Below are 14,567 nucleotides of genomic sequence, written 5' to 3'. Positions count from 1 at the left end.
CTTATATGAAACATTCTTGTGAAAAAAAAATGTTTTGTGTTGAATAATATAACATGTTTACCTGCCTTCTACTCTAACTCTTGCAACAACACCTTTAAACAATGTAATAAAAATCAGATCTCTTTAGCTATGGATTTCTGTTTTTTTGGACAGCATTCCATTTTCTCAAATCTGTGGGCTTTTCTGGTGCTTTACTCCATTTTCTCTGTTTTATGTTGCTTTCATGATGTGCAAAATTTATTTATTTTGCCCCCATATCTCCCTGTTTTGATTTCTTTCATAGTGAAAATTAAAAATTAATAGGTAATGATAAATTGAATCTTTTAGAAGGTTAGATGATACTTAAGACCCTATTGTTAGAAAATTAATTTATAACCAGCTCATTGTTCTTGATACTTTGTCCCATAATAGTGCAAATTACTCTCCTTACAGCCTTCTCTGTTTATTTCTTTCTAGAGGTCATCACTTTAATTTCAAAGTTAGGCCTTCTCCCTTTACTATTAGTAGTTAGTTTTTTTATATGAGCCATTGCTGTGGAGAGTGGTAATTTTATTTGTTTTAATAAAGTTAGTATACTTAATGAATATTTTTCCCTCTTTTAAAGACTGTGAACCAGAAGAGCTGACTGACTGGTCTATGGATGAAAAATGTTCATTTTGTAATCTACAGAGAGAAGCAGTCAGTGTAAGTTTTAGTGCTATGAAATTATTTCTAAACTAATTGCACAATTGTAACACAATTTTTTTAACTGAATTTTTTTCTGAAAATTGGTGATTTACAGTGGAAATTTAAATACTTGATTTTGGTAATGTGAAGAATATTTTAAAGTCTAACATTTAGCTTAACTTGCAGGTGAAATCACAAAACACTCATCTTTTTTGCTTATTTCACATTTCTTCCTTATAGCTCCCTGACTCATGAAGTTCAGTTTAGACCTGTTTTGTATTTAGGTAGATGACAGTGAGTTTAGAGGCCTAGTTTGATTTGAGACCACCCTGTAGTCTTTCTTAGGAATCTGTAGCTGGAGGATAATGCGGTACTACTTTTTAGCCTTTTACTCTCTTGAAGTCTTTTGGATATCACAGTTATTTCCTGTGTAAATGATTAAATATTTAGTGTCTAATATAAACAGGGCATAAACTAGACAAGCAGCATCTTCTTGTATGGTGGAAAGTCCTAATTCTTTACTGTTGTGAGAAAGGCTGAAAAGAAATGACAACTTGAGAACCTGTACCCATTTTGGTCAGATTAGTGGGTAAAACATACCTGCTTTGTTGTTACAACTCTCATTATTGGCATTGCTATCTAATGAATTTATTTAACAATATATTTTATCTACTCTGCTCCCCCCTCCATTTTTGACTGTAGTTTTGCCAAAAAATAAGGCTAATTTGGTATCAAAGCTAAATTTCTTTTCTCCTGACTCCTGTCCCAAATTTTATGTTCTCTCTATATAATTTGATAGAATAAATGAACATTTAGAGAATATTTTTTTGCAATTTTTAATGGAATTTCATGTATAATAAAAAGTGATTTTTTTATGTTGTTTTCTTATAATTTTAGGATTGTATACCATCTCTTGATTCTTCACAGTCAACACCAACAGAGGAACTATCATCTCAGGGCCAGTCCAACACTGAAAAGATTGAATGCCAAGCAGAAAATTACCTAAATGCACTCTTTCGAAAGAAAGGTAATATTGGTATACTTTGTCATTTAAAATTTGCAGTAGAGGTCTAAAATGTTTGCAGTTTTCTCACACGCAAGTTTTTTTTGTCAGTCTTTACTCCATTTTTGATTATTTCTTTTTTTATCTTTAGTTTTTCTTCATATTAGGACATTAGAATTCTTAGTTACTGTAGGGCTAGTCTTCTATTAGCCATTCCTTTTCTCCACTTTTTCCTCAAATCTGTCCCTGACACTATCAGATATTTTCCTCATCTACTGTAGGCAGACAGGAAATGTTTTTATGCTTCTGGTCTTTATTTTGTTGCTGTTCTCAAGACTTCAAAAGTTCTTTCATGTTCAATAAGTGATGGATATATTATACTGTAAAGCTGTCTTTAGAAATCTAACAGTTAAGTCATTTATCAGCCAGATTGGAGTATTTTTGCTGGCTTGGGATTTCAGTGTTTCTTTGGTAGCTTGAATATGCTTACTTGACCTTAAATGTCAAATGTTCTTTTTCACTCACCTGTCTAAACTATTTAAACCAAATTAGGCTCGTTTCACTTGTTACCTTACTTGATACACATGTATCAGAGAAAAATATAGAAATATAGAACATTCCATTTTTTGTTCCTGGCAATTTCTGCAGTAGTAGAGTGTCTTAATTTTTACCACATAGATCTTTGGAGTGAGTCATGATACAGGGGGAATGTAAGATGGGAAGGGTTATCATTCTGCCTCCCACTTTCCAGAGACTGAGAAAAACATTATTGTATTTCATCTAGGTGTTGACCCCTGCTTTACTCCACTTTGAAATTAGGTTAACATCAGATACTGTTCTATTAAGTTGATAACTTTTAGATTTTAATCAATAATGTTGAAAATAGTCTTCACCTTTGAGCAAGGAGGCTTTTGTTTAGTCCTCAGTGTTATGAGTTTTATGTGTTGAAATATGAGAATTCTTTTATTAGAAGAATCATTAGTATATTAAAAGACCTAAAGTTAAGAACTGTATATTTTTTTTAAGTGCAGGAGACTGAAAATATTTTCCTGTATGTTACTAAAGTGCTTAGTGTTGAGAAATCGGCATTGTCTTTAAAAAAACATTATTTTTTTTTAGAAATTTTCTATTTGAACCATATTAATATTTTACATGCTTTCCTTAAGAAGTTTATAACATATTAATTAAAAAAATTTTATTCTGCCAGTGTACTTATACTTACAAGAATTATGTTATCAGACTTATATCACTAATAGAGCTGGAGGAAATGTACACATTTACATACATGCACACGGTTTCACCTTAGAACTCTTTACTCAGTCTTCTTTTCCTTGAGTAATTTATAATGGTAGTCGCTGGAATTATCAATAGTTATGACCTATAATTTTTGATAGTATGGAGTAACCTGTGCTCCATTGCCCTATTAAGAGTAATCAGTAAACACTTGGTACTATTTCAGCTGATTCAAGCATCTGGGTCTTCAAGAGGTCTCCTACCAATGGTTGGGTGAGTGTTCATGGATATTTAGTGACCTCTCCATTTGAGGTGAATCTTGGCTTTCTTCCCAATCTTTGAAGGATTGCAAAGTTTTTAAATGAAAGATTCTTATTAGTATTTTTGCTTTAACTTCAGGTCGTATCTTTGTTAATTCCTTTATTTGTAGTCCAACATGATTTTCCAGGTTTAATTAAACATAAGGACTTTCCTACTCATTTACTTGGTTTTGTTTTTGTTCTTTATTTTTTAATTTTCTTTGAATAAAATCATTTTAGAGGTTTCCAATATGGTCTGGATTAGGATAAGGCCAGAAGATAATAATAGTATCTTTAAGTGATGATAACATCTCTGTTTATTTAATTCCACTGTTAACCCTACTTGAAAATAAAAGGCATAAACATGTTTTTAAAGATAAGAAACACTTCTGAGCCTTTGGAGTAATAAATAAAATGTTGATAAAGCATATTGTTGGTGGAGCTTTTATTTGATTCCTGAAAATTTCCCAAACTCAGCCATTTTCAGGAATTCTGGATATTAGTAACATTAATGTTACTGATACTCAACAGATACTGATCTTTTGCTTAGTTTGAGGAATATATGCATGTTAATCATCTTGCCAAAACGTAAAGAAATCTTTTAATAGCTTTATTATAGCTTGTTTATTATTTTTCCTAACTGTGGTTTTAGGGACGAAGATAGTGATAAGTATAAACTGTTATTAAGAACCCACTACACAGGGTAATGAGATGGTTGATGTCATCAGTTATGATTGAGCACTGAAACCTTTTTATGCCTTAATCTCGTTTAATCTGAAAACAATGTTAAGAAATAGGTACTGTTATCATTTTAACAGGTAGAGACAGTGAAACACAGAGAAGTTAAGTAATGTGTCTTTTAGTCCTATTACAAACATTTGAATCCTCAGGAAGTTAAAAAAAAAAAAAAAGAAAGTTAAAAAGTGTTCTGTGTGAGGAGCACCTAGATTCTTTTATGTACTAAGTAGGAAGACTTTCCTATTCTATACTTATTAGCCAGCTAGGATTAGAGTTATTTTAATTGAATTAGGCAGACTAGAGAGGACTATGAGAAATGCTATATTTCTTCTACACTTCCATTTTCCCTTTTATGAACCATGGACCCTTTCAGCGATTAGTTTCCTTGTAGTGTTTAATAATAGATTGGAGGAAACTTAAATACTAAATAGTTTGGCAAATCCCCCATAATTAGAAGCTAGTCAAAAATACTTTTTCAGAGTTGAATAAGTGGGGGGGGAGGGTATATTACTACAGAGATGAACTTTTAACTAGCTTTGAATATTATTCAGAAAGTTTTCAAAATTTTTCAAAATAGAATTCCTTGCAGAGGTTTACCCTAAAATTGTCTATAGTGTTAAAATAGAATGAAAGCTCCATGAAAGCAGGCACTTTTTTTTTGTTAATTGCAGTATCCTCAGTATTTAGAACAATACTTATTACATCTGTCTTCAGGAAATACTTGTTGAACTTATGAATGCTTACTAATAAACTGTCCAGGTATCTTCCAGTTTCACTACCTATTCTAATATTACTACTTATTTGATTTGAAGAAAGAAATTAATTAGTATGTATATATAGTTCACCTTTCCCTACTCTGTACTTAAGTTTGTTACTGTGTATAGTTTGAGTATCAGTTTGTTTTGAAGTGTGTAGAAACATAGCCATGTAGATATAAAATGCCTTTTCCAAAGTATCCCCATCAGATATAAACTAAATTATTTTTACTTTTTGCTTCGCATTCTCAGATTACCTGAAGCAGTGTAAGTCACCAGCTTATGATTCAGGAAGATGTCTCATCTTTTATTTTTAAATTAAAGAAGGTTACTTGACTAAATTGGAAAGATAGTAGTTGAATGAATCATACTGCTAAATATATGATAAAATGAAATCTTTCTTCATCAAAATACAATATGTTTCACCTGCTTTATCTTTTATCCACACACATATTAGCATTCATGCAACTACTATTCTGGTTTTTTTGTTTTCAGAGACCTTTCCTAATATATTTGATGCAGTTAGTTGAAAGCTGATATTAACCAACCCTTTCCCCTTAAATTAATTGGTAGCCAGGTTTTATATAAAGTCTTTCAGCCTTTTCTGAACACAGATCCTTTTCCTTTTAAACTCTTAATTTTTAAATCTTATATCAAGAAATAAATATTAATATGGCTTGCTAAACAATTGGTTATGACTGTTAATAAAGCATTTGATTTCTTCTAAGAAATCTTTTAGATTGCTTTTCTCTAAATGCAGGCATCCATGAGTGACTGTGTAAATTTGACCTGATACATTCATGCCCAGAGTTTCTTACACAAATATGCCTTTGTGAGATCATTGTGGGTCATACGTCGAATTTCTTCTATATGGGTTGCCATTTGGAACTTTCCGGAAACTGTGTATTAGTGCCATAAAATAACTCACATACTGTTATGGGCCACGTTCAAAGGTGTTTATGAAAATATTTTTCTTGTTTTGTCATAATCTGGAAGATATGAATGAAATTCTAAGAAAATACACTTAAAATTAGAACTGGATTTAAGATTTTTGCCTTCTGATAAAATCACTTTTCTACTTGCAATACCATCCATTACAGGAATTAAAGTCCAACTGTCAGGTCACTCATTATCATCTGCATTCTTATCTCCTTTTGTCTTTTTTATCCTCAGATTCGAGTCAGTTATCCCTTTACAAGCACCCATATTTCTACTTTGTCTTTTGAAACTTGTGGTCTTTAATCAGCAAAAATCTCCTGTGTCCTCAGGCTCTTCCTCTTAATGTTCCCTTTATTTTATTGTTGTCACTCAGATCTGCATATTCGTAAGAGATGCTTTTGTAGCCCTCCCCTTACTGGCTGTTTTTAATTTCTTGCTTTATGTAATATAGGATGATACCATTGGCAGGTAACCTCTAATATCTTTATAGCTGCTTTCCCATCATTTATTCACCCTCCTCACTCAAAACCCTGAGCTCCTTTGAAGCACATGACAGCAAACTATTCCATCTATATTATCATGTTGTGGACCTCTACCAACCTATTCACTTTATTCCTCCCAAATGTTATTCCCATCACAATTCTTAGTGACTTCAAATTCTATGTAGGTGATATATTCAACACTCTGGACACTTTGGACCTCTTCATTTCCAATGATCTTTTCCTCCATTCCCCTCCAGCCGTCTTTCTCCATGACCATTCCTAGACCTTTGCCGCCTCTCAAATCTAATTTCAGCCATGTCTTTCTGTGACTACAACTTCATACCAGTACTCATCCTGCTCCCCCATTTTTTTAACCTCATTACAATTTCCAGTCTATTGACCACACCAATTTTCAACTCTTCATTGTCTCCTCGACATGACTTCACTTCTCCTAGATGTGGCAGAAGTGAAGCTGCATAGCTCTGATAGTGTGCTTAATAATCACTGTTATCATCTTTCATATAAAAATCTTACCTCCGTTAATTCTCTCTTCCTGTGTCATATTTGCTTATTAGAACCTTATCTGTGTTTTAGTCCCATTCCTCATATATTACACACTTGCCCTGACCAGCTAAACTTGGCTAGAGTAAAACACCCAATTATGTTGACTTTATAAGTCTTGCCTAATCAGTTTCCTCTCTTTCAAGTAGTTATTTTCTCTTTTTCGTCAGCTCTCCAACAACTAAAAAGTTACTTTTTATTTTTGTAGCACAATTACATTCTAACATATATAATTTACTTCTTCCTTTATTTACTATGTATTGTCTTTCTTCTGCTGGAATATAAGCACCATGAAGAATTGGATTTTGTACTTCTGTTGACTAATATATCTCAAGCATCTGACACACAGGTATTTAGTAAATATTTATTATCTGTACTTTTACTGTCTTCACTTCTCAATTCCCCTTTTCTTTTTAACCTGTCCCAATTAGACTTTCTTTCCTACTACTTCACTAATTGTTTTATCAGTTTCCTTGGTAATTCCATCTTGTATTATTCAGAGGGAAGCTATCAGTTCTCATCTTACTTAACCTTTCAGCATCGTTTGACAGAGTTGATCACTTCCTTATTCTGATTTCTAGGAAATTATATTCCAGATAATTTTTTCCATATACTGTAGTTTTATGAATGAGAAAATCTAGTGTAAAAATCACCTAAATTATAGGCCAGGCCTACCATATGAGCTTGCCTGTCTGTCTCATTTAATATGATCTATATTCTGTTTTAAAGAATTTCCTGGTCCCCATAGTACTTCAGAACCTCATTCTTTCTGAATTTCTCTTACTCACCAACATACAAGGAGTCTAGGATTCTAGTAGAGGGTTTTTTCAAATACCATACTTGTGAAATGTGATAAATTAGTTTGTAAATTGCCATCTTGCCATTTTTAGCTTACATAAATTTGAACTGTCAGTTACAGTTTACTATTTGCTGTTGGCTAGTTGTGCATAATCCACAACCTTCTCAGACTGTTTTATAAAGGTTATCAATTAATAATATTGATTTTTTAGTAATAACTAGTAGTTATCCCCTGCCTTTTCCATATGGATTTATATTTTGTGTGTGTGTGTGTGTGTGTGTGTGTGTGTGTGTGTGTGTGAGTTTTCCTCCTTAAAATGTTTTGAGTGAAGTCTTTAAACTGTTTCTATATTTAATGGAAGGGGCCAAAGCATAAGTTCACAATTGAACAGATAGGAATTCAAATCTGTCCCACCATATATTATGTGATTCTGACAAACTGCTAACCCTTTTTGTGACTTAAGTTTTCTCATCTGCAGAAGAGGCACAATAATTATAGATATTTATACTCTGTTGTCTGTCCTCATCCACCAAAAATGTAGTTTTGTTAAAATAGAAGATAATGGTTAAGGTTTTAATGTTTTAATCATGTGTGTTCAGTTGTAGCTTCTGGTGGAAAAAAGAATATGGGCTATGGAGTCAAACCTAAATGTGTTGCTTGCAGTTTTTTTCCATTAAATTAGCTATGATATTGGGCAAGTTATTTAACTTGGTGATACCATATCATTGTGAATTATATCATTAATATAATGTAGATGAAACATCTAGCTTAGTACCATATTATAATAGGCATTCAGTGAAAAGTAACTCCATGGTGGATTGCACTAATTTTTGTTGCTTTTGTTGTATGAGAAAGCTAGGCACTGGCATCTAAATGGCCTGCTCTTGTCATAGTAAGGCATAGTAGGTAAAATGTTGGGTTTTGGATTAGACCAAGAGTCTAGTCCTGGCTGATATATTCAGCCTTGTGTGACCTTGGGCAAACTTTTTAACTCTTTAAGACTTGTTTCCATTTCTATAGGATGGGAATAATTCTAGCTTTCTCAAGAGGATTATTGTGATGATTAGAAGAGTTAATGTATCCAAACCCACCAGGTTGTATGCATTAATTATGTGCAGTTTTTATATACCAGTTATACCTCAATAAGTTGAGGAGGAAGAGATAATGCATGTAAGCACTCAGTAATCTACAACTGCTGCTACTTTTATTTATTATCATTATCAATTACCTGGAATGACAATAAATCAACAAAGGGAGACCATTGAGAGTTTAGCTGCCACATTAAATCATCTGATTATTAAGAGTGTGGTCTTTAGGATTCCATGAATTAATAAGTAACATCAAGATGTAAGGTAGCATACAGTCTTAAAAGTGAGTAGTAATGCTTCAAAACTGTCAGCAGCAAATAGTATTCTTTGGATGTTTTGAGGGAGTAGAATTGTCCGCTAATAGGATACAAATTGCAAATTTGTATTGCAAATTACAGTATTGTGTTTGTTTTGTACAAATAAAAAGTCACTTTTGTGCATCAGTTTCTTAGTTAATAAAATGGAAAACTTTTTGCTAAGATGTGTTGGTATATATTGTTAGCCTATGTAACATTCAGGAAGTAAAACAAAACATAAAGAAATACTGGAAAAAATTATTTTGCAGACATTTATGTCAATCAACCACGTGGAACACTTTGAGGGAAAATTTCAGCATAGTTTGCAAAGTTGGCCAATTCTGGTAGCTATTTTTCTAATTCCTTCCATGTTCTGAACGCTCAGAGAACCAAAACTAATTTTAAAATATTAACTTAATAAAGTGAAAATCCTATATCAATATATTTGTGCAACGAAAGGACACATTTTCTGAAGCAAAATATAAAATATTTGGGGACTATTACGTTAGATTACTTTTTACTTCTTTAGATATGAGTAATTGAGAGTATACCTTTTTTTGAAGGGGAACATTGCAGGGAGGGACAGAGAGAATTTCAAGCAGGCTCCACACCTGGCACAGAGTCTGACGCAGGGCTAAGTCTCATGACCATGAGATCATGAGCTGAGCTGAAATGAAGAGTTGGACATTTAACTGCTTAACTGACTAAGCCACTCAGGTGCCCCTTTAACTAGAAATGTTAAAATGCTTTCATGTGTATTTAAGAAAATTTATGTTTTATTTAAGCCAGTAAGGTATTAAAGTGGCTTGCCTAGAGTTACTTCTGTCGTGAACATACTAAATGAGGCTGCCAGTGTTTCTGATGAATAACTGGAACCACGATGCTAACCAAATATGCTAGCGAATCTGATCATATAACTCTAATTATCTGGTAGTGTTTGAACTCCAAAGCCTTTTGGGTATGCTATGGCCTACTGGCTCTTTGCAATTTTCTTTGCAATTACCTCATTCCTTCAACTTAAAACAATCTAGAGTTCTACAAACCATCTGTGAGCCCATATTAGATGCTAATTTTTTGTGTGTGTGAGTCTTTATCCATATTTGTTTTCCTAAAAACATACTTATTGTTCTGACAATACTGATTGAGGTTGTTTCTAAAAGAAATACCCTCTCTTTAGTGGAGGTAGTGCTCAGTGCTTACCTAGACTAGGTATGTTTATGTAGCTCTGACATCCTCATTTCTTATAGTTATTGGAGTTCAGAGTTGCAGGCCTCACATGTCTATAAGGTATAGAGATAAAACTGTGGTGGACTATTAATAGTGTTCCATCATTATTGCTGAGTATTTTGTTAGAGCAAAAAAATAATTATCATTATGTAGCAGTGCTATAGAACAGAGCTTTCTAAAATCATTTCTGCATGAAGATGGGTTAAATAAGATGATCCACTGGAGTACAGGAATTCTATTTACATCAATATATGTACTTAATGAAATGAAACTTCTGCAATAAAAGTAACCAAAGATCCTTGGAGAAGTGGTTGCTTCCATTGCTGGGACTGAGAAAATATAAAATGAGTTTGGAACATTTTGTGGTACCAGAAAGTAAAAAAGTGCTCAGAAGAGGATAGGAATGTATTGGGTGGGACACAGGAGGCAACCTGAAAGAGTTTGGAGGCCAAAACTGGAACAATTTGAGCAAAAAGATAAATAACAATATAATTCATAGAAATTCAGCAGACACCAACTTGACCCAGGCGATCAAGGGTTAATATCACCAGTAACAAAACATATCGAGTCTTAATGGTGCACTGATCTGATGCACTGAAAAAGGCACATTACTTCTGTCGTAGATTGCCAAAAATGCATAACTTGGAATTAATCATGAAAAAGCTTCACATATATTAAGGAACGTTCTTCCAAATAACTGACCAGAACTCCTCCAAGATGCCAGGATCATGAAAGACAAGGGAAGACTAGGGAACTTTAACTGATTAGAGCAAACAACTAAGTGCATTGTGGAATCTTGGATTGGATTCTGGAACAGAGGAAGAATGTTAGTGGAAAACTGATGAATTCAAATACAGTCTATGGTTTAGTTAATAGTATTATGCCAATGTTAATTTCTAGGTATTGCTAGTTGGTTATATAGGATGTTAACATTAGGAAAGAGGTGAAAGAAGAATATATAGGAACTCTGTGTGTACTGCTTTTGAAACTTATGTAGTCTAAAGTTACTTCAAAATTTAAAGTATTTTTAAAAGCATAATAAAAATAAAAGTTAATATTTACTATCTTTGACATATGGACTGACGGTGGCACCCTTACTTGGTCTTTATATCAGAAGACTCTTGTCATATAAGGGTGACTTAGTATCCTGGGAGAGAAGAGTGAGAGTCCAGTTTCTCATCCAAGGAGGAGTTGAAAATGGCGCCCTCATTCTTCGGTTTGCATTTTGAGTGATATATTTCAGTGCGTTGTGATATATTATAGTTTATATAGCCTAGCTAAATGAATTTATATACTCTGCTATGTAGTTTTATCTGAATTAAGTCAAAAAACAGATACGTGGCCTTACAATATTCTATCATTGATGAACCTTCCTCCAAGTATATGCTGTCCTTTGAGATGCTTAGCTCAGAATAAGAATGCTACTGTGTAATTTATAAATAGTATACATTAAAAAAATTTTTTTTAATATTTATTTATTTTTGAGAGAGAGAAAGTAGAGTGCAAGAGAGTGTGAGCTGGGAAGGGGCAGAGAGAGAAGGAGACACAGAATCTGAAGCAGGCTCCAAGCTCTGAGCTGTCAGCACAGAGCCTGACCTGGGGCTTGAACCCATGAACTGTGAGATCATGACCTGAGCCAAAGTCGGATGCCTAACCAACTGAGCCACCCAGGCACCCCATAAAAAATATACATATTTTAAAGGTGCATTCTCAGTTTTGTTAATTGGTGAAGTTAAATGTTCAACAAAATTTGAAAACTCTGCTCTGAAGATACATTTTAGAGATTGATTATTCCCAAATCCAGAATTGGTGGGCTGATTTACAAGAATATTTAATAGCTAGAAGATCTAATAGGGAAAGTTGTAGTCACAGGGGAGTTGGACTTTTGTTTTAAGAAGGCTAGGAGGTTCACAAATACGGTGGTCAGTTCATGGTGTTAAAGATGCAAAAATACTGGGAGCGGATGGGTAGGGAGAGGCAAAATGATTTAGGACTAAAAGGTGATATCATGTCCGTATCCTTTTTAAAAAAAATTTTTTTTTAATGTTTATTTTTCAGAGAGAGAGAGAGAGAGAGAGAGAGAGGGAGTGAGTTAGAGCATAAGTGGGGGAGGGGCAGAGAGAGAGAGAGAGAGACAGAATCCAAAGCAGGTTCCAGGCTCTGAACTGTCAGCACAGAGCCTGAGACAGGACTTGAACCCACGAAACAGGAGATCATGACCTGAGCTGAACGAAGTCAGACACTCAACCAGCGTTGACTGAGCCACCCAGTAGCTACATTAAGCTGTGTGGTAGGCCATGGCTTTTACTAAAATCTCAAGTGGGCTGTTAGAAATGAAACTTGCAAGTGTAAGTGGGGTGCAGCAAGAGTTTCCTTTTATGATAATGATGTGGATTCTTAAAATCAGATGGTTCTATCCTCCTTCCTACCTACCCCACCGCCTAAAAACCCTAAAATGTTATGAGAGAAAGATCATACGGTTCTATGTCTCTGTGTTCCTCTGATCTGGTGGATTCCTCATTCTACATGGACGATTGAGACCATTAAATCTGTGGAATAAAAACAAGCTTCAGGAAACCCAGGTCTATTCATTTCATCTTTTGATTTTGTTTTTATCTTTTATAATGCATGTTTAGTAGAGACACAGTAAACCAAATTGAAAGCAGTTTAAACACATAGTGTTTAATGTTTAAGTCTTTATTCTTGGGGTACCTGGGTGGCTCAGTCAGTTAAGCATCTGACTTTGGCTCAGGTCATGATCTCAGGATTTGTGAGTTTGAGCCCCGCATCGGGCTCTCTGTTGTCAGCACAGAGCCAGTTTTGGATCCTCTGTCCCCATCTTTCTTTGCCTCTCCCCTGCTTTCTCACTCCCCAAAATAAATATTCTTTATTCTTCTTTTCTTTCCTCCTCTGAGCCAACTAGCTTATAAGACTTGGCGAAAAAAGAAAAAAAACCATTTTTCCTCTAATAATTTCCTTAAGTGACTGTTCAGTAGCCTTTTGTGTAAGGTGTGTGAGAGTAAAGGAATATTCTCTCCTTATTTTTCTATGTCCTGTAAATTAAAAAACAAAACAAAACAAAACAGATCATCTTATCACCAAATTGTTCATGCAGTCCTTACTCCCTTTAAAGAGTGAAGAGTCATTTATTTATGAAATTTATTGAATTACCTTGTGTGTGGGACCATGGTAGATCACTGAAAAGGTAAATGAGTAAGACACGGTGCTCAGTCTGAGGACACTGGCATGTTGTAATGGGGTAAGTGGAGATAAAATAGAGTAGTTCATGTGCTCTTGGCTCACATGTCATCTTTAACCTCTTGTACTCTACTCAGGGATACTGAGGTGGAAGATCAAATGAATCTCAAGATACTCCTCCAAGAATATATATTCTTTACATTGTGTCCTTCCATATTGGATTGCTAACACCTAGTGAGCAGAAAATATGTGTTCTTTCTCACGATCTCTTTTATTACCCTGTGCCAAATGATCTTAGTTATTAGTCTTGATAATTGATTTTTAATAACTTCTAACAAAGAAAGATGATCTTCGGTTAAAATATGGCTCTGTGCCTCTGTAGCTATTCCATTATTCTCTAGATAGTGTTTTTTTTTAATAGTTTTTAATAGTAATTTATTTGAATTTTGTTTAGAGTCTCATTCCACTTAAAATAAAAGATAATAAAGTAAAAAAAGCAATATTTGGGAGGGTCTTTTATGGCTCAAAATCAATAGACACGAAAGAGCAATAGTATTAGTCTTGCTAGTTGAGCATTAAGCCTCACTCCTCAGTTTACCTTTCTGTTTGTAAATGAATATTAGATACTCTACATGACCTGTCCAGATCATGTCCAGAAAAAATACATTTAAATCCTATAGTAGGCCCCATAGTAGTCCTTATCAAACTTTACTGTCTTAGAATAGTTTTTACAACCTTATTTTAGCTACACTCTATTGTAAAGTATTAGATTTTCTTTGATAGGGAGTCTGCTTTTTAATAATTTTACTTTGCTGGTTGTTTCTATTTGTCTTCTGTGTGTTCTCAGGAATGCCCCAGCTTTAACAGATCTAAAGCCTTGTTTGAAAAATGAATGAGTGAATGAATGATGAATGAATGAATGAATGAATAAAAGCTTGTCTAGAGGGGTGCCTGGCTGGCTTAGTCACTAAAGCATGTGACTCTTGTTCTTGGGGTTGTGAGTTCGAGCCCCATGTCAGGCCTAGAGATTCCTTTAAAAAAAAATAAATAAAAGCTTATCTGGAGATGTTGGTATTTCTCTGGGTGCCACATTAGAGAGTTCTACAGGTGGTTATATTTACAAACACTTGTGCCATTCCCAGCCATAATTCTTCCACAGCAGCCTCTGGACAGTGACTTCTAAGCTCTGTTGTACGTGGCTATGGAGGAATAAGGTATTACCTAAACAAGTACTTTATTGGGTTAGAGATTGATACTACTTAATAGCAAGTACCATAGCTGCT

The 14,567-nt window shown here is 34.1% G+C and overlaps 1 protein-coding gene across 9 annotated transcripts in view; it reads left to right on the top strand.

Moving 5' to 3' along the window:
* The window catches only part of LCORL (ligand dependent nuclear receptor corepressor like), a 166,939-nt gene that overhangs the window by 62,764 nt on the left and 89,608 nt on the right, over positions 1 to 14,567 (top strand). For 7 of the 9 annotated variants that reach the window (XM_049630360.1, XM_049630358.1, XM_049630356.1 and 4 more), the window contains exons 3-4: positions 605 to 684; positions 1,564 to 1,693. In XM_049630360.1, coding sequence (XP_049486317.1) covers positions 605 to 684; positions 1,564 to 1,693 — 210 coding nt within the window. Of the gene's footprint in view, positions 1 to 604; positions 685 to 1,563; positions 1,694 to 3,128; positions 3,176 to 14,567 lie in introns of all 9 variants that reach the window. The other 2 variants (XM_049630363.1, XM_049630357.1) reach the window with 2 other exon arrangements.

Source organism: Panthera uncia, chromosome B1 (genome assembly GCF_023721935.1).
Source record: "Panthera uncia isolate 11264 chromosome B1, Puncia_PCG_1.0, whole genome shotgun sequence".
NCBI classification, from domain to species: Eukaryota; Metazoa; Chordata; class Mammalia; order Carnivora; family Felidae; genus Panthera; species Panthera uncia.
The sequence above is the reverse complement of the archived record's forward strand: the minus strand, read 5'-3'. Positions and strand labels throughout refer to the sequence as shown.